The sequence below is a fragment of the Pristis pectinata genome, chromosome 2 (assembly GCF_009764475.1).
Source record: "Pristis pectinata isolate sPriPec2 chromosome 2, sPriPec2.1.pri, whole genome shotgun sequence".
Lineage (NCBI taxonomy): Eukaryota > Metazoa > Chordata > Chondrichthyes > Rhinopristiformes > Pristidae > Pristis > Pristis pectinata.
In genome coordinates this window covers 100606037-100633964 of record NC_067406.1, presented here as the reverse complement: position 1 = coordinate 100633964, position 27928 = coordinate 100606037, and the positions used below count along the sequence as shown (strand labels likewise).

Here is a 27928-nt window from a genome sequence, read left to right as displayed (position 1 = left end):
CAATGTTTCCTTCTATTCATTGCTGGCTACAGGCCACAGTCAGGAGCAGGAGGGAAAATATTTTCCCCATAAGTGGAAGGAAGATACCTGCAGCTGTCATCTAAGTGGCCTGGTTCTGGGTGACAGCGGAGGCAAACAGCAAGAGTATTGTGCAGTGGTCTCATCTCCACTACATCCTGATTTGCTTTTCCTCTTCTGATAACCATTATTAACCTGAAACGTTAACTCTGATTCTCTCTGTAAAGGTGCTGCCTAATCCATTGAGTGTTTCCAACATTGTCCGTGTTTTTATTTCTGTGCTATAAACTTGTCTTGCCACATTTACTCAATTACATCACTTCTTGCCCTCATACTTCAACTATCACCTTTTATGTACATCATCACCCACCTGCCCATGCATCCAATTGTTGCTGCCACCCACCTCAATACCTCTGCATGAGAGCAACCTGAATCCATTTGATGAAGAGGTGACTTTCGGTCACCTATAGGTCTGCTCTTTCACCCCGTGTAGAAGAGCATGGAAAATGCATGCGAGAGGAAGGGGATGAAAGGTGGGCTGCCATAAATTGTGCAATGCCCAGAAACAGAGAAAACGCAATGGATATGATTGATACGTCTGAGTCCCTCTCAGTCAGAGACTGGGAACTCACAGGTGAATGGTGATACGCCTACATATCTTTCTGACACAATGACTTTATTTTGCAGGTGGCTGAACTGTAAGAAATCTGAGCATGGCCCCTGGCAAGATTGCAACACTGCCATGACTAATTTGTACTTCTTTTTTGCCTTCGAAAGCCTTTGTGCACAAAGGATCTGTGGGTGTACAGAATGACAAGTCCACAGAGGAACTCATGCCTTCCGATATCATGCCAGATGAGAATGCGCAGCCACATACCAGCACAGATCCTCGGTGGCATCAGTTAAGCAGCTCCTTGTATTTTAGGAGGTTCATGATCCACAAGTAAGCACTAATAAACATTAATGACAGGGATGGTTATGGAGACACAAGAGATTATGTGGATGCTGGAAATCTGGATCAACACACACAAAATGCTGGAGGAACTCAGCAGGTCAGGCAGCATCTATGGAGGGAGATGAACAGTCAATGTTTTGGGTCAAGACCCTTTATTGGGACTGGAAAGGAAGAGGACAGAAGCCAGAATAAGAAGGTCAGAGGAGGACAGGAGAACAGACTGGCAGGTGCTAGGTGAGTCCAGGTGAGAGGTAAGAGGTAGGTGGATGGAGGAGATGGGATGAAAGGGAGTGATGTAAGAAGATGAGAGGTGATTGGTAGAAGAGGCAATGGGAAGAAGGAATCCAGGAGGACAGGGCAGTAGACCATGGAAAAAAGGGAAGGAGCTGGGAATAGATGGACAGGTCATGAGGGCAGGGTGGGGGAAGGGAGGAAAGGGGAAGAAGGTTATGGAGAGCCCATCTCAGGAGTAATACTCTTCTACAAGTTCTGCTCAGCTGGATGCAGATTCTGAAATCTTGTGAGGATTTTGTTTTGTAAAGGAGGATGATAGAGGTACAGCAGCAACTTGGTTAGGAGCTGAGGGATTTGCCACACACATTCTCTGCACACGGCGAGGATGGTGGAATCCTGCTGTAATGGTAATGGATTGCAACTGATAGTGAGAATACATGTCACAGGGAGACTGGACACCTCAGAGGCACAGCAGCCTCTGAAATGACACTATGTAGGCCATATCCATGGTGGTGCAAGAGATAACTGCTTCTTTAAACAGAATGACTGATACCACCATAACTGTTGCCTTACGACATGTTAATTAATTTTATGAATTCTCCTTGCTGTAGAACGTTGGAGTTAAGTGGTGCAAGCCCAGGAGAGGGAATAACATAAAAGGGGCAAGGAGGTCAGATCTCCACTTACAGCTGCCATTTCTCAAATAATCCATCCATCTCCTCAACAAATCCACTTTCTCTCCCGACAGCTAGTGTCCATGTGCAAAGATTCAGGAGCAACAGGCTTTCAGGATCTTTAAAATCCAGAAGTGATTGGCTAAAAGCATCACAGCTATCAGAGCAGAGATCTGTCAGGCTGTCTCAGCCCCTTCTGAAGCCACAGGAATGCACCACACAGATGTGCAGAGGATAAAGGGTGCTTTCGTATTTCCATGAACGCATAACTAGCCCATTTCATGAGATGTTATGTTGGTGGCTTTTCTATTTAAATTATGAAACATATAGTTTATTGCTTGGAAAGTCCTCCATGCCTTGTCCACCAGTATGTTCTGAACACTAACAGGCACTTTCAGTCACTTTATGGTTATTGTTAAAATACACCAACCCAACTTCTCCAGCAGCAACTTCCCAATGTGATCTCGTCCACTTAGAAGGAAATGGGAATTGGGCTCAAGCATTCAGATTCCCCTCCAGGATGCATACATTTCTGACTTGACAATATATCACTAATCCTTCATTATTGCTGGGCCAGAGTCCAAGAGCATCCCTCCTAACTACACTATGCGAGAACCTTCAGCACAAGGACTGCAGCAGGACTCACCGTTCCCAAAAGGGCAATTAGAGATGGAGAATAGATGCTGGACTTGCTGACAGCACTCACATCCCCATGGAGTGTTAAAAAACAAAATAGTTGGGTCCATTGGGAGATATGCAATATATTGTTTAATTATTATTTGCATAATGTGGGTGAGGAAAGGTTAGCAAGAGCTTGTGATGGAAGGCTGGAGAATTTATTGTGTTTCACTGCTGCTGAACCTTTGAACTAGTTGAAAGCACGAGTTGCTTCCCTGGGAGCAGGGCACACAGCTGGTCTTCCAACATCCTCCCACCATCTTTGGGCTCCTTCAAGATGCATGGTGAGTGACCGCTAACCAGCTCTGCAACATTGTGCTCGTTGCAACACATCATGATCATTCTGGATGATCGCTTTGTTGAAGCGCTGAGGAGTACTTCTTGACTTACACAGAAACTTGAAGTATTTTTTAAACATGGTGACAGCTGGGTTAATGACACAGCTGATGGCTGTCATGACGGTGTTCTTGTGGGGCTCCACACAAGTAAGATAAGATATCTTTATTAGTACATGTACATCGAAACACACAGTGAAATATGTCTTTTTGCATAAAGTGTTCTGGGGGCAGACAGCAAGTTTCGCCATGTTTCCGGCACCAACATAGCACACTCACGACTTCCTAACCCGTACGTCTTTGGAATGTGGGAGGAAACCGGAGCACCCAGAGGAAACCCACGCAGACACGGGGAGAACGTACAAACTCCTTATAGACAGTGGCTGGATTTGAACCCAGGTCGCTGGCGCTGTAAAGCATTACACAGACCGCTACACTACCATGCCTGCCATGATGTATCCCCCAGCTCCTAAGAGCCAGTCTCCGACACTTTGCTGACACAAGGAGATTCCAACTGTTTGAGTGCCCCAGCATCATGGCAGTTACCTGAGGATCAAGCACACACCTACAGGAGCCTCTTGTGGCTGTTCAGTCGCTGTGATTTAATGGAACGGTATACTTTATAGGTGGTGATGTTCCTGGTTGCTGAGGCAGTGCCTAAATCGGCAGGTGTGTGCTGATGAAGGCATCCCTACCTGCAGGAGGACAGTCAGGAAGGCAAATCTGAGAGCCACATTCATTGTCATCCCAGGAAGAATTGACAATACTCAACAGCCTGGCAAGTAAATTCATCCATGCAGCCACCTGAGATAGCCTTAACATGTGTCCCACAATGATCCAGAAAAGACCAGGGACAGAGATTCAGGGCAAAAGAAACTTTCACAGTGAAGTGAAGTGCATTTGTAGAAGATCCATCTGGGTGCATCTCTTCATGAAGAAGACTGCTGAACTCTGCAACCACCTGCCATTTCAATTTGAACCTGCAGAAGCACTGGTCTTCAGATGGATCAGGAAGTAGAACCTGTGTCTGCAAATCTCAAGCATTGGTAATGTCACCTGTGAGGTCAGTCTCTGTATTGCTTTCATCTCTGCCATTCTTCATTCTGTTCTGCTCACTGCTGTTCTCCACTCTATCCTCCAGATGTCTCTTGTACACCTACAGATCCTACCACAGCACAACATTACATTATAAATAGCATCTCCGGTATCTGATGCACTGAACAAAACCCAACCACAGCCTGATGGTGTCAGCTTTCAAGTTCTCTGGAATTCACAAGAATTCTGCAAACATTTGAAATGAGCAGTAGACAAAGCTGCTGTGAACACCAAGCCATTAGTGACATTTGGTCTGAAGTGTTAACTCTATTCCTCTCCCTAAATGCCTGATTTATTTCCTGACTTCAGCCTGTTGTATTTTTGTGTGTTTTTATTTCTCTTTCATAATAATGAGCAATCTGACTTTAAAAACTCAGTCTTTCCTCCCTTTATTGAGCCTAAAAGACCTGTGCTGGAGACCTTGAATTCACATTCCTGTTAAAAATTTAATCTGAAAATTACCTCATTATCATGTCTTAATAACTGAAATATCTCTTACTAATGATCAACCTGTCTCCAATGAGCAGCAGTGTCAGAGATAGTCCAGGTGAATTTGAGGGCATAGTGGAAGTTGATGGCAAAGGTGATAAAATTGACACATTCCTAATGAGTGCACGAAGCAGCACCAATGCAGTTGACTGCAACTTTCACCCTGCCCTCAAATTCAGGTGGACTATCTCTGATACTTCTCTTCCTTTTCTAGGACCCTGTGTCTCCATCTTAGGAGACAGACCTACCACCAAGATCTTCTATAAACCCATCGACTCCCACAACCACCTCACCTACACCTCCTCCCCTCCTCTCCTGTAAGGACTCTATCCCTTTTTCTCTTCTCCTTTTCTGCCTCATCTGTTCTCAAGATGAGGCCTTCTGCTCTAGAGCTTCTGAAATGTCCACCTTTTTCTGGAAACATGGCTTACCCTCTGCCATGGTTGACGGAAGTCTCACATATATTTTCTCTATTTCCTGCACATCTACTCTCACCGGCGTCCCTCCCCCTTCCCAGACAGAGCAGAGATAGAGTTCCTTCGGTCCTCTCATCCCCTAGCCTCAGCATCCAGCACATCATCCTTCACCATCTGCGCCAGCTCCAACAGGATCCCATCACCAATCACATCTTCCCCTCTCCCCATCCTATTGACTTTTTGAAGGGACATTGTGCTGTTAAGGAACTAGCCTGATTTCCCTTCATTGACCTAAATGGAGAAAACTCAGAAGAATGGATTCTAATGCAGTCATGTTTTCCAACCTGTCTGATTTTTCAGTAATGTTCCCACAGGATAAACACTGCATAATTCATGAACAACTGTCCACATGTGAATAATGTTTTATCTACCTTTTGTAGTTGTGACTAATTATTATTCAGTTTAACTGTAGGAAGCAACATTAACTTCCCTTGGTTGGTATCATTCTCACCACTAAGTTAATAAGTTATGGATTCAGACTTCACATTTGTCTTGAGCACATAATCCAGGCTGACACTTCCGAATTCTGATGTTCTTGGAATTAACAGGTCAGAACGCACTGATGGCAAGTCAACAGTCCTGTGGATATCTGCCAGCAAGCTTCAGTAATTCTGGACTTCTCCGCAGTACAGAATTTGAAAACACATTACACATCTGATCCCCTGCTCCACCCCTGGAGTCACCATTGAGTCTGGGGAGCTCCATTGGTCGCTGATGATAGTTGGTGCACCTAGTGCAGCTCCAATCATCTCTGGTTGTTAGTTCTAAAGCTAGAGTATGAGCTAGCTGTCTTATATCCTGGTTAATGGCACCAAAAATCGAAAGGGGAAAATACAGGAGAAACAAAGGAGTGCAGATGCTGGAATCTAGATGAAAACCACTATGAAGCTGGAGGAACTCAGCAGGCAGGCAACATCTGTGGAGAAAAGTAGTTGGTCAATGTTTCGGGTCAGGACCCTTCTTCAGGACTGAAGATAGAAAAAGGGGAAGCCCAATATATAGGAGGGAAAATATATAGGAGCAGTAATAGGCGGACAAAAGAGGGGAGGTGGGGTGGGCACAATGTGGTGATAGGTAGACGCAAGTAAGAGATAGTGATAGGCAGGTGCGGGGAGGAGGGGAGAGCAGATCCACTGGGGGATGGGTCAAAGGTAAGAAGAGAAAGGAAAAAAAGGGGGATAGAAAAAAGAGAGATAGGCTAGGAAAGGGAAGAAGAGAAGAAACATGGTGGGGTGGGCTGTGGGCAAGGGGGATGAGGATTACTTAAAATGGGAGAATTCAATGCTCGTGCCATTAGGCTGCAAGGTTCTAAGATGGAAAATGAGGTGCTGTTCCTCCAGTTTTGGCTTAGAATTCTCCTGGCAGTGGAGGAGGCCAAGGACTGACATATCAGTGATAGTGTGGGAAGGGGAGATGAAGTGAGTGGCACTGGCTAGATGCAGATTGTGGTTACAGACAGAGCACAGGGGAAGATACATGTTGGCTGGATTGCACAGGCAATCAAAGATGAAGTTCTATCCCCTTTGTTATCAAACATTTCTGTTTCCCCACTCCCTGAATTCATGGACAAATGCCCTCATGTCTATTTCATTTAAACTGTCATTCTGTTATATAGCCGTATAGCACTTTGGCCCATCAACCACTAATCCTTCAATAATTCCATTCTATTCCCCCCATATTTCCATCTACCACCCTGCAGATTCGACATTCACCTACAGACAATGAACAGTGGTCAATTAACCAAACAGCATATCATTGAGATATGGGAAGAAGCTGCAGGAGGATCCGGAGGAAACCCACATAGACACAAGGAGAACCTGGAAGATCCACATAGACAGCACCGGAGCTCAGGATTGAACCCAAGTTGCTGGAGCTGTGAGGTAGCATCTCTACCAGCTGTGCCACCACTGTGAGGCCAGGAGTCAAACTTAGTCCCTCTTTTTAATCTTCAACTTAATTAAAACATTTAATGAAACCAAGCAGTCTCCAGTATTGCATCCAAAATTTTTTAAAAAGTGTGCTCTGAAGACAATCAAGATTAACTGTTACTTAGGAATCTAATATCAGACCATCTACAAGTGAGGCCCACCATGAGAATTATTAGACTATTCAGTTGTACCTCATTATAGGTAGCTCTGTAAATTAGAATCTTGCACTAAACCAGGATACACAACTGTGACCAGTTTGATTACATGCAATTTAGTCAGCTGTTTCAAAATTGTTAAAACTCACTCAGCAAATCAAATTCAGAAAAAAAAATCAGATTGAATCAATTTGATTGAGAGGCAGCAGTTTCACAGCATTCATTGCTCAGCCCAGTGGTAGATCAGTGATTTGCTGGAGCTGGATTTGCCTCATATCCCAGGTCCTGTAGCTTTTCGCCCCGAATGGCTGGAGTATGGAAGGCAACACCATTCATTTCAAAGGGATTACCAATCCCGTGCAAGTGCAGTTGAGCGCTTGAGTTTTACTTTATTTTAACATTTGTAATTTATTTATAAACATTTTGTGGCTTTTTAGTTAATTTTAAGTATGTTTTTTAAAATTATTTAAATATCTTTGAATTGGTTTTAGATGTCTTTATCAGGGATATTAAGAAACAGTTCCGAAGGCTGATGACAGCTGCAGGGCTTTCAAAGGCCATGAGGGCGTAAAGGGTGGATCATCTCAGGATGTGTTGCCTGATGCCTAATCACTGCCCGAAGCATGCTCTGGTTATTTCAGCCGTTTTCACCTGGAGAAGTTAAGTCCGGGCAGGCAGATTTCCTGGGTGACAAGTTTAGACAGTTGACGATTTGTCCCAGTATCACCATAGGTATCTTGCCAATAATATGCAATATGAAAATACAGCTTCATATACAGAAATCATATGCAACAACTAGAAATGTTCTTGTAAGTGCTGTAAGTTATTACTCACAGATTATGCAACAATGTAATTAAATCGAATTATCATTCAAACTGAAATGTCCTCATTTGACAACTTTCATTTGTCAACAACTAATCTTTTAATTTAACTTGAAGATCATAGTAGTTGCCACATATATTATGAAGACATAATAAAGTTCAAAAGCCTCTGGGACTATCACCTGGATTTGTGAATTAATTTGACATAAAAGACGAGGCTCCTCAGTTATTTTGTGCTCTGTGTGGATTTATTAATCTGATTAAATTCCATTTTGGAAGGATGAATGAGAAAGCATTATTATTTAAATGGAATGAGGTTTCATAATATGTGGAATAAAACAATCTGGGGTTCTACTATATGAAACATGGACAGCAAGTAGTTAAGAAAGTTAGAGGAATGTTGGTCTTTATTGCAAGAAGTATGGAGTACATGACTAAGGAAGTTTTGATGCAACTTTAGAGAATGCTGGTGAAACTGCACCTGGAGTACAGGAGTACAGGAGTACTTTGGTCTTTAAGTATGTGTTTGCACTGGAAGCAGTGTAGAGAAGGTTCACTAGGTTGGTTCCTGGAAGCAAGGGATTGAGCAGGTCGGGCTTATGCTGGTTGGAGCACAATAAAATGAGACATGATCTTGTTGAAACAGAGTACTGAAAGGGATAAGACATGGTGGACACCAAGATGTTCAACCCAGACGGAGTATCGAGAACAAGGCAGCACAGTTTCAGAATCATGGGGCATTTAGCTAAGGCTGAGATGAGGAGGAATTTCTTTTCTGAGAGTTGCAAATTTTTGGAATTCTGTCCCCCACAGCAGCTGTGGAGTTGGAGTCAAATAATGTATTCAAGGTGGAGATTGGTAGAGAATTATACCACATGGAAGACAAAGGATATGGGGAGAGTGCAGGAAAGTAGTGTTGATGCCAAGACTGGATCAGCCATAATCTTATTGAACTGTGGCACAGGCTTTCTGGCCTACTCCTGCTCCTGTTTCTTCTGTTCTTTAATTTTCATGTTCTTATGAAACTTCATTGCATTGAGGTTTACTGCTTATGATATGATAAAAACTTGTGCTTCTACTACATTCAACTAAAAAATTCTGCTCAAGCTAAAATATACAGAAGTTTTCAATGAAAATTATGAAAAATTGAACAACATAGACAAATACTACATAAATACATCCAGGCAACATGATTCTCTGCTGTAAAAGGTGACTATCTAGCTTCCTCAGTGACATGAATGGAGAGAAAAATTGCGTTACACTTGAGGTAAACCTCAATTTGTATTAAAGGCACAGTGGTTGTGTAATGGGTAAATTATTGAACCACTAACCCAGGGACCTAGACAAACATTCCAGAGGTGAAAGTTCAAAACCCACTGTAGCAGCTATAAAATTCAGTTCATTGGCTGGAATTTTTTTTAAAAATCTTATTAATATTGACCATGAAACCCACTTGATTGCCATAAAATCTCACTTATTGAGTCAAGGGAGTATTCCTGAAGGGAGGAAACCTACCATCTTTTCTGAGACACAGACTACCTCAAAGCAATGAAATAAAAACCACCAATACCATCTCAATAACATTCTCCAAATCCTCTGGCAGAATAAGTGAACAACAATACCTGGCACTGAGGCCCTAATTATACTCAGTTAGTTCCAATGGGCAGGCCATATCAATCATTTGGCTTACACCAGACTGCTGAAACAGACACTCTACTCTAAGCTCTGTCACAGCAATAGATTACCAGATGGATGGAGAATACAATTCAAGAGCATTCTCAACGTTTCCTTGAAAAAGTGCAACATCCCTACTCATTCATAGGGAATTTCTGACCTGGCCCTGCTCAGATGGAGAACAAGTATTCAGGATGGGAATGAGATCCATGAGTTCAGGTGTCAGGAACGCACAGGAGCCTAGCATAAATGGCAGAAGAAACACACCACTTCCTAAACCATCCATCTGCCCATCCTTTTAAGCACTTCCTGCTCCACTTGTGACAATGTCTGTAGGTCCCATATTGGATTCATTTGTCATTTCAGAACCCAGAGAACTGGAATGGAAGCAGGCCATCCTTGACCCCAAGGGACTGCCTAACAAGAGATATTATTTTTGGATAATAGCTATTATTATACTTTCCATTAAATTTAACATTTGCAATTTAGCCCCTTAACTTTTGCCTGACATCTCCCAATTCTGCCACAAAAAGAATGGCCAACTTATCTGCTCATAGACTACTGCCAGTGTCCTTATTGGCTAACCAGATGGCATTATCCCAGTAGGATACTTATTCAGTTCTTCTCATCCTGTGATCAATCATCAGACTTCCACCTAACTCTACTCAAATATTGACGTACGCTGAAGATAATAGCTTACTCTTTGCACAATGCCATAACCCTTTATGTACGTACGTTCATCTAACAAAAGGTTTTGCTCCCAATGGGTAATAAATATAGTCAGTCAGTGGTGGATTATTAATGAATTGTAGTCATACAAATAATTCATGTTTTGTGTTTTGTGGGACCTTACCAGGTTGGATGTTTTCTCTGATGATGGTCACGTGATCATCTCGATCCGGTCTTGTATGTTCATGCCAAAACCCAATCACATGGCCCAGTTCGTGAACCACAATGCCAAATTTATCACAGTTTTTGCCTATGGATATAGCCTGGGGACCATTACCTCTTCTACCCACGTAAGAACAACACCTGTTAAACAGAAACGGCATTAGTTTTTAATCACAAAACATTTTCCAGTTTCAGATTGCAGTCATTAGTAGGTTTGTTTACCTTTGAGAAGTAAATTTTGACAAAATTATTTGACTGCTGCACTTTACAGCCTATAATTTTTGAATTAAGACTAATGCTCTGGAAGATTCACAGAGCAGCTCATCAGAGTCGATGCAGTAGAACAGAACAGACAGAGTCCACAATTCCCTTCAGTGATTAACTTGCTAATAATCAGCTGATAAATTAACAAAGATTACAATCATAGGGTCTCCAGTTTTATTAGCATTATGTACCTGATTGCCAACAGCCATCACAACAGCAGCTGTCCAAAAGTATGCAGAGTTCATAAATATAGAAGCTGTGACATAACAGAGCTCTACAGCACAGGTCTGATCCTCCACTCTATTGTTTCCCCAATTTTGGGGAAAGAGAGGTACCAAGGAGGGGGTTGGGGAATGGTGAAGGAAGAAGTGACTCACTGACTAGAGATAAAGCAAGTAACAAATTTCAGGTTCAAGTTCTATTCCATCAATTTGAGTTCATAATCTGGATGTCACTTCAGACAGTACTGAGGTGGTGCTGTGCTTTGGAGATGTTATCTTTTGAATGAGTCAGAAAATCTGTGCCTTTGCAGGTGGACGTAAAAGATCCCCTGACACCACTCAATGAAAAACAGGTGGATACCCCCAAAAGCCTATCTAATTTTTATGGCTAGGTACTAGTCTTTTCTTTCCTCACACAGAACATTATTAATAGGTCATGGACTTCAGAGTAACATTGGCAGGAACCTGGGAGTAATCACTCAGAGGTTTTGTAAACCACAATTCCCATGTGTGCTGAGTTTTATTGTGCTAGATTTTATTGTGCTGGGTAATGGGATGGTGTCAAATTCCTGTGTGTGCTATTTCAATAGGTCATTAACACATCTACTTTAAAACCAGTCTGGGAAGGAGAATTTGATGCAATTGCATTAATCCAGGTAAAAAAAAAGTCACAAGAACTTCACCCTTTAGTACAAGGAAATCACACAAGTGGGGAAAAAATGAGGGGAAGAGGGTGTTCATTGAAATTCAAAATACTTTATTTTTTTAGGATTTCCACCTCCCAGATACTCAAATAGTTTACATATAATGTCCAGAACGTTTATTTACATACTTATATAAATAGGTACATTTACACCTCTTTGGGAGGTCTCATTGCCTTGATCATTCTATTGACACTCTGAATTCCCAGTGACTTGACTTGTTATGACTGGTTAATAGCTGAATAATGCAGGTAGGAAGGTGACTTGTTCAGTGCCCAGACTCTATCGAATTAGCTCATTACAGCCAGCCTGACAGGAGACATTGTGATTGATCTCAGTACCCTCGAGTTAAAAACAGTGCAAATGATTCTGCCTGGCTTCCCCCACCAACTGGTCTGCAGTGACCCATGATGTGCAGAGTTGTAACGAAGACCTGATCAAGCTGACCTGTGAACAACCTACTGCTGACACATCCATATGTTGTAATTGGTCTTGGACAGTGAAGAGCAGAAATTTGATAGAGCATTTTCTAGTCAACAGCCAGTAATTAGGAAGAAGGTTGTGTCCCTAGAGATTCTACCAAAAGGCAAGTGATTTCAGAGAGTTCCTGTTGAAAATTTACCTTCTGTAGTCAGATACAACAACTAATCTGCAGGGTAAGCCTGCTCAACCTGTGCTCGTCATCTGTGCAGTCCTTGTCGTTCTGCTTCAGTCCTGTCTGGCTGCTCACTGTTCCAGCTGTCAGCATGCCAACAGCACCCAGGCATGCTGACCGGGGAGACCCACCTTCAAAAAGCAGTGGTAATGGCATAATAAGGGAAGGTGCTGCAGACGCAAGGTAGAACTCAGAGCCGATTATGCCAAGACCACTGCTTTCTTGAAATTGGGTCTGCTTGGTATACAGGCCCCACCTGGTGCCATGCTTGGGGATGCATCCAATGCCAGGCTCCGGACCAGAGATGGAACTAGATCCAGGACTGGAGAGGCAGTGGTGGGGAACCCAGGGACCAAGGACCCAGAAACCACATCGGGTTCCATTCTATGTATCTGGGACCAAATCCAGGTTCAAGCCCATATCTAGCTCTGGACACAGATCTACCATATGGATAGGTACATCCTGTCACTGATACTGGGCTATGGTATTGGCAGACATAGGTCAGTCATTGTATAATACTGGGATACAGTAATGGTAAAACACTGGATACACTACTTGGTGGGTACAGAGCTGACACTGGGGTACATGTCTGGACACAAGTCTGTCACAGTACTGGTGGACACAGGTCTGGCATTATGTAACTTGGATAAAGTATTGACAGAAATAGGTAGGGCACTATATAACACTGGGGTATAGTATTCTTGGGCACAGATCTGGCACCTTCTAACACTGGGGTAGAGTACTGGTGGGCACAGGTCTGTCCCAATTTCACACTGGGGTAAAGTCATAGTGAGTTCATGTCTGGCACTGTATAAACACTGGAGAACACCAAGTTTCTGGCCATCACTTCAATCATCAATTTACAGCTTCTTAGAGTTTGCTCTGAACATCCAGAAAACAGTGAGACCCAGTAATGATAGGCACTGCATTCCCACTGTGGACTGGGGAAGCTCTAGCTATCCACCAAACCACATGGAAAATTAAGCATGGACCCAGCCAGGTGGTTTCAGTGCCCCTCTTCACATCAAATGGCAGAATAATAACAAACATTGAGCTTCTCTCCCCATTGTGTACATCTGACCAATGTTAGTAAAAAAAATGTGTTAAAATGGCTGCAAAAGGGATTAGCTCTGCGAAAACTTGCCAAAAGGCTAATCATAGAGGAAGACAGCTCTGGTACAGTAACATGTTAAACAAGAGTCAGGGGTCACAGCTTTGCGCTGCGCTCACAGACCGTTGCTGGAGTGCAACTTTTGACTTCCACATCCTTGGGGTGGGAAGCAAACAAACTGCAGCTCAGGCTCCTGCTGCACTTGGTGCTCCTCTGGCAGTGTGCATGTGTGTTGGAGGGTAGGCTCCAAGCATGCACCACCCAGTCTGAAATATAAAGAGGAGCTGTGCTTCATGAAACTAGAATGCTCCAGAAAGACAAAAAATAGACAATAGTTTTTAGGCTTATCCTATTACTCAGATAGCACAATTAAATAGCATGGAATTAGTGGTTTACAGGTGTCCAGAATTTCCTTTTCCACAATTTAACATGGATGTTAAAATAAATGCTAATGCTTCTGAAGTAATAAACAATCTCTGTATGAACTCATCGAGTGATTGAACACCAGCAAACCCTAATTTAATTTCAAGGCTGCGGTGTTGAGGTGACTAGAACTGTTTGGCAGGCTGCACAGTAAACTCAGCTTCTCCGTTTAGCATAGGGTCATGTGGACCAGTGGACATAATGATGAAGAACTACGTTAGGCATGTGTCCACCCCTCATAGGTGGACTGCATAGCTGTTGAGCCAGGCCTGTATACACAATGAGTTGCTGCAGTTACACTGCAACAATCTATCCATTCAGCAAATATGCAGAGAGTTGCAGCGGGGAAGCACCATACTTTGTTTCCCGTGTAGTTCCTGGAATCCTGTTTTGGAAGATGAATTGCAGTGAGCTACCATTCCTCGAACAGGTGCTGTTGGAATATGTACAAGCCTAAGGGGAAGCATGTCTTACCCAAAAAAAAATGTCAGTAGAATTGCTTCAAAATGACATTGAATAAACGGATGCATTATTTAAGAAAAGCATTGATGCATTGCAAAAGAATGTACTGAATGTTGGTAAAATGGACATACAGAAAGATATGACCTGATTGCATTTACTGTATATATTACGAATAAAGTACATTTTTGGAAAAAAGCTATTGAATAAACATGGCACGGAATCAAGCAGGAGAGAGTGCTTCCGGATAATCACCCTCCCATTCCAAACTGGAGTTAAGTATAATGATGTAAGAGTCAGAGTGACAAGCGTGAGAGCATGAGGCAGGGACAAGAAGCAGGAGACAGTGCGAGAAAACACTTGTGATTTTTCAAACATCTAAACAGAAAAACCAAAAAGGTACCAGGAATTAATTGATAATGTGAATAAAAGAACCACTATTCGCTTTAACACGCACATGGTATCAACACCAAATGAATTTTCAAATATAATGGAAATGATTCCTCAGTTAGATTCCATCTGTTCAGGGTTGGTCATTATCCCCTATCCAAGCTCCTTCCACTTTTGTTTAGAAGTTGCAGCATTATGTATATAATTTAAAATGGTGCAAAGTAACATCTGACAAGCACAGTAAACAAATGGTAAACTTTAGTAGGCATGCTTATATCTGCTAAATATCAGCCTACAAAGTGACAAAGTACCCCACATCCATGTGAACTGTGTAGCTGCAGCCAGCAGTTTCCTTCCAGTAATTTGCAGCAGTCATTAATTCCATTTCATGCTATCTTATTGATCAACAGTGTCAGGCAAAGATCAACAAATGGTGGAAAGCAAATAATGACAGAGCAGGTACTTATAGATTTGTATTCTGCCAAAAAAAAATGTTCCTTGCACAGAAAGAAACGAATGGTAGCAAAGGGATTAGGGCTGAGAAAATCCCATGAAGTATGGCTAATTGATGCTTGCTAAACACATTTCATCCACTTATCACAAAGAAGCCCTTGTAGTCAATGCCATTCTTTTAAGCAGCTGAAATAATGCTGTGGGTTAACATTACAGAGTGAATAATGAATTTACACCTTAATCTGTTAGGTCTAATTTGTTAGCAAATTTAAATCGCTTACAGAGAGAACAAAAAGGCTTTGGCTTACCCACATGGCCTGTATGTGAAGACAATGTAACTTTCTTCATCTGCTCGTTCGATGAAAGTAACACATGTGTGTTTCTCCCAGTGCCGCATGGCCTGTTTGAACATTGCCCGCTGGCTACCTAGAGGAGTTAGAACACCAACTGAGAAATTGCATCATACCAGTCAAGATCTAGAAAGTAGATGCTTTCATTCATTTGATTTTATATTTATCTGAACAGTACAACAACCCAATTTTCTACCGTAAGTGAAGAGTGAGTTCACAGTTGATATGTCCTGTAAAAGAAACTAGATTCAAGAAACCAGATTCTTTGTGTTAACAGAATATTATTGGCCCACTAGAGTGCCTTTGTGATTATATTTGCTTAGTGTAACTTTGAATGACACTCTGCAGAAACATTATCTGTTGCTAGGATTTCAAGCCAATTCATCTCTTGGCTTTAACATAGCAAAATGTCCACATATTACTGAATGTTGGAGGAGGCACAGAGGAGCAAGTGGCCTATCTTTCTTCTAAATAGGAGTAGGCTGTATGGCCCCTCCTACCTGCACCACCATTCATGGCTGATCTTTGACCTCAGCGCCACTTTCTTGCATTAAATCCATATCCCTGATTACCTATGGGGTAAAAGAAGATGAAACAAAGCTGCCAATTAAACCTTGGATAAATTGAAGCCTAATGGCAGTGATTATTACTATGAAATGAAAAGGTCTTGCTGTATCCTTGAAAGCTTATTTCATTCAATGTGTTTGGACTCGCCTCTGGAGAGAGAGAACACTATCCATCAAGGTGCCTTCATTTCCCGTCACTGAAAATGCCTCTGACAACAAAGATAAATAGTCACCACCGGAGCCATTTGCCATCAGTCTATCATTTTATTTAGTCTGTCCATACAACCCAGCCACATGATTTTCCCTTTACTGTCCTAATCCCCTAGGATGGCCAACCAACAAAAACATAATTTGTGAATCCAACAACTGCTCTGCCCACACAAATCTTCTTGTATGCACAGTGGTTCCACCATTGCTGTGGTCCTGCAGCAAAAACAGACTACAAAAGGATGCAATTTACACCATACATTCCTTCAGTGAACATTTTTTATTTGAAGCTGGTCAAAGAAAAAATTAAAATTTCGTTGTGGCCCAACGCTTGTGACTTGTGTTGTGTTACTCAATGAAATAAGCCAGAAGGCAATGTGTTTGTGCTCTTTAATTCAAAATTTGAACTCAGCAGGAACAGAAAAAAATGTCCTACCCTCCCAAATCCTCCCACACCATCCCAATTACAAATGGTGGAATGGAGACTCTGGTATTCAAGAGTAAACCTAGAAATTAGGATACTAAATACCAGCTCAACAGGAGGAGATAGCTGATTCCATGACCTTGATCATCAACGTTTCAATGACTTTTCAGATCTATAGTTAACTTTCAATTTATCATAACTGGTCCTGAATTTTCTGGAGCAGATGTCTCATTGAATCATTGAGAGATACAACATGGAAACAGTGAGTTCATCCTGACCATCAACCACCCATTTACACTAATCCTGTGCTTTCTTTATTCTCCCCACATTTTCCTCAAAACCCTCCAGATTCTACCACTCACCTGCACACTCAGGGCAATTTACAATGGCCGATTAAAATATCTATCTGCACATCTTGAGATATGGGAGGAAACTGGAGCATCCAGAAGAAACCCTCACTGTCATGGGGAGAAATCAAAAAAATCCACACAGCCAGCACCCAAGGTCAGGATTGAACCCAGGTCTCTGGTGATGTGAGACAGTGGATCTACTAGCTGCGCTACTGTGCCACCCTGCATACCATGCCTTGACAACTATACCACACTGAATTGCTATTGTCCCGTGAGATTCTGGAAGTGAAACCTGTTTCCTTTCATGGGGGTCGCTTCTTCATCATAAGTTGCTGCATAATTTACATAATAACCAACAGTGTCCTCACTAAAACTTACTTTTATTTTGACAGCAAAATCTGGGTCAATATAATATCAGCAGCTGACACCCCACTGCTAACAGCATTATCATTTTCATCACTAATGCAAAGGTAGATAGGGAAATGAAAAAGATAAAAGAAACTATATTAAATAAAGCTGGAAAGATGAAATGTCAAAACATCATCATTATAGAACACTGAAGGCAGCCATTTATTTTGAGAGGAAAATTAGCCACATTAGTACCAAAAGATCCTGGACATTGACCTCAGTTCAAAGACCATTGCTCTCCAAAAGAACAAACTACCCACTCCAAGTATAAAACCTGCCATCAAAGCTGAAGTCAAAAGTTAACTCTGTGCACTGGAGTATAAAGGCAAATAGAATCCAGGTGCAGAGTTGCAGACAAACCACTCATACCAGCAGTGCTAATATTACTATCCTGCCACATGCAAAATTTGATAACTTCAGCAGTAATTGTCTGAATGAAGGATTCAAACGGCCACCCAAATGTTATGACCAAAAGTGTGGCTGTTAACGAGAATGTAGAAGAGAGAGGTCCAGAAAATTAATAATTGGATGTCAATGAGAAAATATCGGGATACATTTTGACCTCTCAGCCGTGGAACAGCTTGATGAGTCCTCAACCTCATTCTCCTGCCATAGGTATCATTTGACTGTTGTGCCTTCCTGATTTACAGTTGGATCCATTTAGTAATAATTCAAAATGTTCTTCAAATGATGCATTTATGTTGTTAAAAAAAAAAGTGGGTAATACACCATATGGCAATTTGGATCATTCCAGAACATCCGTATAACCCATCTTCAAGGATTACAGCAATATTTACCCAATCTTGATTTAAAACATGGAAAGAAAACATAAGATGATGAGTAGCAATTATGGCAATATTTGGGAGAACAATGTGCAATGTGACAAAAGCTAATTAAAAAGTTTAATTCCAAATAAACATCAGCAACTCTCACCAGTGAAGTTGCCTCCAATAACATATGGGATAACACCCCCAGGCCAAATTCTCTCAGCGCGTGACGTTGCAGCTCTGGGAACTCTGTTCTTTTCGCTCTGTCTTAAGGTCTCTGAGTTATTTTCTTTGTCGGTGGTATTTTGATCACTGTCTGCAATTAATTGTTTTTAAAATTAAGAAGTGTTTTCTGCATGAGTTTTGTTATTACGATTATTCTTAACCCACAATAGAATATCAAGTGCACAATAATTGCAATTTGTTAAATAACTTCTCAGAACTTGGTTGAAATTGCATCACAATAATTTTTCAGTTCTATGTCATTCACAGTGATTTAACCCAGAGTAAGTCAAGATGCAGATCATTTCTGGGATAAATTGCAGTTATTGCGATATTGAACCAGCCACATCATACACTACTGGTCAAAATTCAAAATAGCACATCAGTACCTTTCCCAGCATCACATTTATACTTAACAATGTCAACTGTTGTGCAATAGAAATTTCAAGCCTCCCAGCATAAATTGGAATTCTCAGCTACAAGCAACAAAAAGCATTCTGCATTTAAACATCATTTAAAGCACCACTCTGTTGGCATCAGGACAGTTGACAAGGCATTTTCAGAACAAGGCACACATCTCCCAAAGTCCTCAAAATGTACTCAAACTAATAGGAAATGCTTGTTGCAACAACCACTGAGCAACTCATTCATTGGTTGCCTCACTGCTTATACTGTTGCCAGCATTTTTTGAATGGGAATTTCATGCTGGGGATCACAGACAATTTCTACTCTAGAGCAGAAGCTACAGTAATGAAAAGACAAAAATAAAGTTACACAAGAGCATTTTCAGAGACACAATATCCTATCTCAAACTCTCCCAGGAGCAGTGCCTACACAGACTCAGCTTTTCAAAGGCTGAAACATAACCTTCTGCAGGTCAACTGTCACACTTGCTCCTGGGTGTAGATTGTTCTAAAGCAGAGGTCGAGGTTATGGAAATCTCAACTTCCTAAGATGTCAGCTAGCCTGAGGAGGAGAAGCAGGAGGTTGAGGATGACTCCAAGAGGAAGTTTCATCAGCAACAAGGTGACCTGGATCATTCTCCTCAACAGCATCCTCTGTCTTTACTCTCAGAAATTCTGTAATTAAGAGGAGATTCCCCGTGAACATCCAATATGGTCATTGATGCTCCCCACACCAGATGTGAATCTCTCCACACTCTATGTCCATTCACCAATCCAATACACCTTGATGATGCTGGATGAGGCACCATCTTCTTTCATGTGCTGCTTATAACACATCAAGGAATTAATCCCTGCTTCAATTATCTGCCTTGTTGCATTATGTTTCAATTTCCAGAAGGATGACACTTCAGTTAAAGCACTCTGAACTCTGCACAGAATCCTCTTTTTTTGGAGCAGCTCTATTCAGTTGGTGTTAACAATGGTCAGAAGATTCAACACTTTGTCCTGCGGAATTGCATTGATAATCGATATTCACCATAGTTGCTAATGCAACTGAGAGTTATGGGCATCTCATTGTACATCACAGATTTTCACACAGGTATCAGGGAAAACATAATATTTCAAGCCAGTGAAGTCTGCTGTCAATCAGAAAGGAGAAAATGCTTGCAGAACTCACATAGAGTCATGAGTTTGTTGAAGCCATTGAACCAATTGACCAGACCATGACACACAACAGGCAATGAATAAAAAAGTTTCCAAGGAAGAATTATAACATTTCATTCTACTTGTAGTAACAGATTTGATTGCTCTATTTTCACACTTTCTTATTCAAGGAAACACTCTGACTTAACACCATCTCACCTACTCATGTAGTTTACAAGCCACACAGATATGAAGCTCTGAGAGGACAGACACTATTGAGTGAATGCTGCATTTGCCCATGCCACCTTACTTACATTCTTCAGCCTCTCGTTGGGCCTTGCCTTCAGTGGGTGCCATTCTAAGTCTTTCAAGAGCACACCAAGCAGGAAAAATAATTCCGAGAGAGGAATCAACTTTAAATCAGTGACAGACTCATTCATCAGCTCCAGATTTCCAGCATCTGCAGTCTCTCTTGTGTCCTCATTCATCAGCTGACTTACATGTGCTGTGCATCAGGAAGTACTCCCTACTGATTAAAAAGTGTCCTCCGGTGGCCAGCAGCAATCCTGAGTCTGTTCACCTAAAACACAACCTACTGATATCCTTGGTAAATAGGCATTATCAGTGTGTAGCAATGCCAGCAAGAGAACATTGACTCAGCTCTACATAAGAAATATCTTATGAATTCTACATGAAAACAAAGTCAAATATTACTCAAAGAATACATTGTTAGAAACCTAATACATTTGCCTTTCGGTTACACGCAGTAGAGGTATTTTCTTTTCACCATCTTGTTGGTGGATTTTGATGACCAAGTGTTGATGACCATCAGTGTCCCCCATGGTGTATGGAAGGCAGCTCCCTTCACCTTCCAGTCCTCACAATATCCTTGATTTTCTTTCCTTAAAAGAAGTCATGATTCAGTGCTTCTGCTGCTGCATACTTGTTTTCACTAATTTCTTGATTTTCTGAGGGGGCTGACTTCATACTCACACAGCACTCAACAAAGTTTTAGCACACTAAAAAAGATGAAATTCATTTTCCATGTAATATTTAAAAAGGATGAGGTCATTATATTGGCATCATTGAATATTGACAATTAAGTTAACTCATACCTGCTCCCAATCTTAGTATCCGATCTATAAGTTGATAAACTGTTCCCTTCTTTTTAGAAACTCTATGTTCTCCAGACCCACCTTTAAAAATACAAAAGACAGCAACACTTAAATTGATATGGAACTGAGCACGCTAGGCCATTTTAACATAACTCAATAGTGGAGATTATATTCAAGCTTACAATCCAGGTTCACAAGAAAATAGGAATGTATAGAATAAATTATGAGTGAAAATGAAAACTTTGTGTCAGTACAACTTAGCTGGTAACAGTTTTGTCTCTAGTTCAATAAATTATAATTTCATAGTGACACAGAGGCTTCAATGCTGACTCTTCAGAACAGTTCCGAGGAAGTGCTATAGGTAACAGTCCTTGGAAGAGATGTCTAAAGGAAATATTATACACCTGACAAAAGGCTCTATTGAAGAAGATCAAGGAACTCCAATCTCATAGCCAATGTTTCTCCCTTGGTCAACATCAACTAAAATAAATTGACTGCCTATTCATCTTTTGCTTTTTGTGAATGCCAGCTATATTTGTCCACATAAAAAAACATCATTTACTTAAACCATTGAAAAAAATACTTTGAGATATTTCAATGTGAAAAATACAAGCATTATTTTTCCACTGTCACAGTTGTAGAATCAACTGGATACAGAAAGATCTCTGTAAACTGCAAGGAGCTCAATAGATCAGTGTCAGATTATTGCACTAGAATCCAGGAAAAATATACAGTTAGGTCAGCAACATGCAGGTATGATATATTTGTGGTCATTGCTGCCCAAATAAAAATAACTATTTTTATAAATAGAAATAATAAAAGAAAAAAAGGCCTATACAGAGCAGTTTTTACATCTTACAAACAGTGATATGAAAACAATAGATTCATTAAAGGGTTATGGCTGGTGTTGTGTGTGATAATGTGTCAGCTAATTTAAAAGCAGTAATATTGCACAATTAGCTATGAGAGGAATCTGTGATGATGTTGGTTTTGGGATGAATTTTGAGCAGGACACAAAAACTGTCATGAGAAGCTTAACATACAGCAGCAGGAAAAGTAAATTGGGCTTCAAATATTGTGATAGTAACCGATGGTCCTAACACTGAGAAGACAGTAATTGGCATTGCTGATCTCAATGCCGTATTCTCAAGTTTGCACATATATGAATTTTAATTCTGTGCCGCAATAGGGAATAATCTCTCAACAAAATAAACTTTTGCCTTTTCTATTTGTTGTGTAAATTGTCCACCTGTTATAGAACCTGTCAGAATGTCATTCCTCTTCTCCAATTAGTCCAAATTCAGTGTAAATTACAATTAACAGCAATATTTCTAACACATAACTCATTCAGCACTGCCGCATGATATAATTGATTGACACAGCTTGAACTAAACAAAATGGCCTCAAAATCAAAAGTATTTTTACAGTTTTATGGTATTTATTTACTGTCATCAGAATGCATTTCAATTCTTTTCATTTTACCACCTTTTTTGACAGTTGATTTTTCTCCCTCTCTCAAATGCAAGAGCACTTGATACAATTTTTCCAAAAATGAGTTATTCCAGGTTCTTTGCCAATGAATCTGGACTGGGAGAGCAGTTAAAATATTTGACCTGGGAGCTATGGTAGATCCAATCATCCCATTTTCAATGTCTACACATGCCAACTGCAGTGGGTGTACCAGGCTCAGGGCTACTGGGTCTACTTATGGCTCAAATGAGATAAACATAATGCAGCAATCAAATCTGAAATGTTCTTTATCTATATGGCTGTGCATCAGTTAAAGCACCAAGGGAACAGCACAAGAATTCATCTATCTACACAAACATGTTTCTGCCAGTGAAAATTTCAAGTCTCCAGAGCCTTGACTGAGATATATGCATCATCGTTAGCGACAGGTAAAGTGCTGTAAGACTGGAGGGTGGCTAATGTTGTGCCTTTATTTAAGAAGGGCTGCAAAGATAAACCTGGAAGCTGTAGACCAGCAGGCCTAACATTTGTGGTAGGTAAGTAACTAGAGCAGATTCTGAGGGATAAGATTTGGAAACAAGCGGTTGATTAGGGATAGTTAGCATGGCTTAGTGCTTGGGAGATCATGCCTCATAAATTTTTTGAAGAATTAACCAAGAAGGTCAATGAGGCCAGGGCGGTAGACATAGTCTACATTGAGTTCAGTAAGGCCTTTAATAAGGATCCGCATGGTAGCTGCTATGGAAACTTAGATCGCATGAAATTCAGAAAGCCAGCATCTGCAGGATTTTTTGTGTCTCCAGCTAGCTAACTGGATACACAATTGGCTTGAAGGTGGGAAGCAGAGGATGATGGTGGAGCATTGTTTATCGGACTGCAGCCCCATGACTAGTGGTGTGCCCCAGGAGTCGGTGCTAGGCCCATTGCTATATCAACAATTAGAAATGAGAAGGCAAGGTTAGTAAGTTTGCATATAACACTGAAATAGGTAGACAGTGAAGGTGGTTATCAAGAATTACAGACGGATCTTGATCAGCTGGGTTAGTGGGCCAAGATATGGCAAATGAAGTTTAATTCAGGTAAGTGTAAGGTATTGCATTTTGGGAAGACAAATCAGGGTAGGTGTTTCACAGTGAATGGCAGGGCCCTGGACAGTGTTTTAGAACAGAGGGACCTCAGAGTACAAGTACATGACTCCTGAAAGTGGTGTCACCAGTAGGCAGGGTGGTAAAGAAGGCTTTTGGCATGCTGGCCTTTGTCAGTCAGGGCACTGAATATAAAAGTTGGGATGTTAGGTTACAGTTGTATGAGGCGTTGGTGAGGTTGCATTTGGAATATTGTGTTCAGTTTTGGTCACCCTGCTATAGGAAAGATGCCATTAAGCTGGAAAGAGTGCAGAAAAGATTTACGAAGATGTTGACAGTACTCAAGGGACTGAGTTATTGAAGGAAGTTGAGGAGGCTAGGACTTTACTGATTGGAAAGTAGAAGGAGGGATGATCTTAGGGAGGTATATAAAATCATGAGGGGTATAGATAGGGTGAATGCACACAGTCATCTTCCTGGGGTTGGGAAATCACGAACTCAATGACATAGGTTTAAGTTGAGAGGGGAGAGATTTAATAGGAACCTGAGGGGCAACTTCTTCACTCAGAGGGTAGTGCATAGATAGAATGAGCTGCCAGAGGAAGTGGCTGAGGCAGGTACATTCATAACATCTAAAAGGCACTTGGACAGGCACATGAATAGGAAAAGTTTAGAGGGATATGGGCCAAAGGGGGCAAATGGGACTAACCCAGATGGGCATCTTGGTTGGCATAGACTAGTTGAGCCAAAGGGCCTATTTCTGTGCTGTATGACTCTATGACTCTATAAATCACTATGTTATTTTTAAAGGGGTTTGCCAATAATTTAAGTGTTTGATCTGTTACAGAGCAACAAATTATATTAAATTGTAAGCAGCACTGCTGTAGCTTTCCTAATAGCTAGCAATGGATAAAGTACATTGTCACCAGTTCAGACTCAGAAAATTTTAGCTTAGTGGCTTTGTTTGTTGGGTGGTTTCAATTGGAAAGTAGGTTGTCCGTGTGCATGTAACATACATTACCTGTCGTGTGCCCCATTCTGTCTAAGATGTGTCTTGATAAATCAATAGTCCTGTCAATCTGAAAGAGTTGCAAGTCTTCTTCATCTAACGCAATGTCTCCCCAAAATGCAGCTTAAAAACAAAAACAATATCAAATTAGACAAAGGACCGAAGCTGTGGTTAACCAGAAATCAACACAAGGAAATAAGAAGCATGTGAGGGTTAAAGATTTGATCCTGATTAGTGTTTCAAAGACCGCATGAGCTTATTTTATTCCACCATTTCAAGTATTTTCCCCTTCTGTACTGAAGATCACTTTAGGATAAGATTCAATTGGCAGAGCCCCTCCAATAGGAATCCTTCATGATTGAGCCCCTCACTAGCTATTCAGCCTGGGAAGGAATGAGACTAGCTGGTCCTGTCTTCAACCAACATCCATACACACACACACACATTAATACTTTTTAAAAGGAGATTGTAGTTGATTTGGACAATTCAAGAAATTTGTCCATCCCAGTAGTTATAAGCTTATGTAAAAAAAAGCATTTGCAATCTATTTGGCATACATTAGATTCCAGAGTGCAATTGATTAACATTTATAGTTTATCTTATATACATTTTTGATACAGTTACACATAGAAAGAGTGGTAATAACTATAACTTGGTCAGTAATATTCAACAACAGATTACTACCCACTCAAATTATTTTAATGGTTTACTCATGTGTCACAGATTATCAGAGGGACATGAAGGATAATTGGATATTTTTGCACATTTGGTCACACATGTTAACACTTATCCCAACTCCACAATCCACCTCAAAAATTCTGACTCTTTCTGCTCAGCATCTGGCATTCTACTATTTCCCCTGTTGCTGTTTCTACCTCCATTACATGATCCTCCTCTTTTGCAGGGTTTCACCTCAAAGTCCCCTCTTGCTTTGAAATGGAGCAACTTTAAACCAACTCTCACTCCATCTTTTCCCAGCTCAGGTCTTCCATTTTTCAGATTTTCTTCTTCCACAGGACCTTCCATTCCCTTCATTGCACAGCGCAGATCAAGACGTCAAAAAGCCAGAAGCAAACCTTCCCTCGAATTCTAAATGAAGCTATAATCAAATGCCATCAGAATGTTCCCTACTGTGCCATGAAAATGAGACCTTAGCGGAGGAGTAGAAAATAGTACTGAAGTCATTTGATAAAGGATATTGAGCATAGAAAAGATCTGAGTTAGCGTATCAGGATGGAGGAGCTGATTTGAAAAAAAAGTACTTTAAAAAAATAATGGATTAAGTTTCATTGACAACAATGATGGATAAGAATTTTAGAGGCATCAAGAATGATGTAGAAATTGGTTAGAGTCTGCTGCTCTGTGTCCTGAATACCAAAGTATTCATTTTTTGAGAAGTAATTTGTAAAAATTCTTGTTCATTCCTGCAAGATTTATTTTAAATTTGCAGTTTGAAGAAATAACAAGAAATGTGGTATTCTGACAAATTTGCTCTTTTATATTGAAATGTCTTTCCAGATGACCAGCAGTGTATTTGCTTTCATGTGCCAGTCTTCTCCAGAGATCAAAGACATGTGCATCTTCCAATGAAACTCAAAATAATCACAAATAAAAAGGTGACACAGAAGTAACTTAAACAGAAGTGACTCCCTTTACTCTGATATGCTGTTTGATATCTTTTTTTTCAAAATTCATTAGCTGGAAGAAATGCAACAGCTAGAATTACAGTAACCCTATGCTACATCAAGTTCTCTGTGTGAGAAAATCTGGTGAGTTCTGCTCATAATATAATTAGGTTCAACCTTCTTGGCCAATCAAAAGCAAGATATAATTTATATCAGCCCTGCTGATCTGATCTCTCTATGTATATGGCTGATACTCATTTCTTAAAGAGATCCTATTCAACTCATCCACTGTGAAAGAAATGGAACAGGACATTGGACACATTATGAGGGAACTCTGAAAATGAGCCTCAACAAAGTTGCTGGGTAGAGGTCACAATGACTTTGAATGATATATCAAATCATAGCCCAATCTAAAGAACATCAGGAGGTACAGTGGTGCAGCAAGTAGGGCTGCTGCCTCACAGCGCTAGAGACCCTGGTCCAATCTTGACCTCGGGTGCTGCACGTGTGGAGTTTGCGCATTCTCTTTGTGGCTGTGTGGGTTTCCTCTGGATGTTGCAATTTCCTTCCACATCCCAAAGACATGCAAATTGGTAGATTAATTGACTACTGTAACAGTGTTTAGGTGAGTGGTGGAATCTAGGGAGAGTTGATGAGAATGTGGGAATAATAAAAAAATTGGATTAATGTAGGATGAGTTTAAAATGGATGGTGTGGGCTCAATGGGCCGAAGGGCCTGTTTCCCTGCTGTATCTCTTTATGACTCTGTGCCTCGATAGTTTCTCTTAAGAAGCTGCAAAATGGCAGAGGAGAAAGGGAAATGCTTTAGATCCGAGCCAATACTCATGCCCTTCCCATCTGTGGAAAACTTTGTAGGACTCCTCAGCCTTCTCAAGTTTCATCAATGACTTATACCCTGGCAAACATCCTCCTTGTTTTGTGGGTTGTCAATCATGGTGATGCAGCCAACCTTGCACTGGCCCCTGACTCCACAAAGAGTAACTTCACGAAAATGACTGAAAAGCCCACAAGAATTGACTGGGCAACTTCACCAATTAGGCAACCGAGTACTGAGGACAATTGGGATCTGTTCAACATTTGTTCTGACAAAGGACCATTGGCCTGTAATATTAACCCTGTTTCCCTTTTCAAAGATGCTACCTGACCTGTTGAGTGTTTACCATTTTTAGTTCAGATTTCCAGCATCTGCAACCTTTACGACTTTCATTTACAGCTGGATCTGCTTTCATCACCATCCTCAGCAGAGCTTCTTGCTTGATATATTGAAATCCCCTAAATTGGAAGTCTGGCCACATGTAATATATTAAAGTCTTATAGTTGGTCACAGACTACTGAAACTATGATTAACTTCAGAAGAATAATGCAAACATTAACCAAATATCAGTGTGATATTTTACTTTAAACATATATGCTATTAATACCATTATTGAAAGCAACAGCATATTTCAATTAACAGTTCTATCAAATGTCATTGTTTGAGGGGAACAGATTGATGATGTGTAAAAACACAGACTATTATTAATGGATTTTGACACGTCATTTATATTTTTAGAAAGAGCCCATTTCCTAAGGGAATTATTGTTGAAGAATTGAATGTTTTTAAAAATCTTAAAATGACAAATGGATTCATGAATAAAGGCAAGACGTGTCTTCAGTGGATCT

At 40.8% G+C, this 27928-nt stretch overlaps 1 protein-coding gene across 3 annotated transcripts in view; it reads right to left on the bottom strand.

The window, feature by feature from the left end:
- tll1 (tolloid-like 1) overlaps positions 1-27928 on the bottom strand; it is a 299046-nt gene that overhangs the window by 147762 nt on the left and 123356 nt on the right. For all 3 annotated transcript variants that reach the window (XM_052044469.1, XM_052044459.1, XM_052044478.1), the window contains 5 exons: positions 24633-24743; positions 21057-21137; positions 18339-18488; positions 15409-15526; positions 10386-10564 (listed from right to left, as the gene is read on the bottom strand). In XM_052044469.1, coding sequence (XP_051900429.1) covers positions 10386-10564; positions 15409-15526; positions 18339-18488; positions 21057-21137; positions 24633-24743 — 639 coding nt within the window. The remainder of the gene's footprint in view (positions 1-10385; positions 10565-15408; positions 15527-18338; positions 18489-21056; positions 21138-24632; positions 24744-27928) is intronic.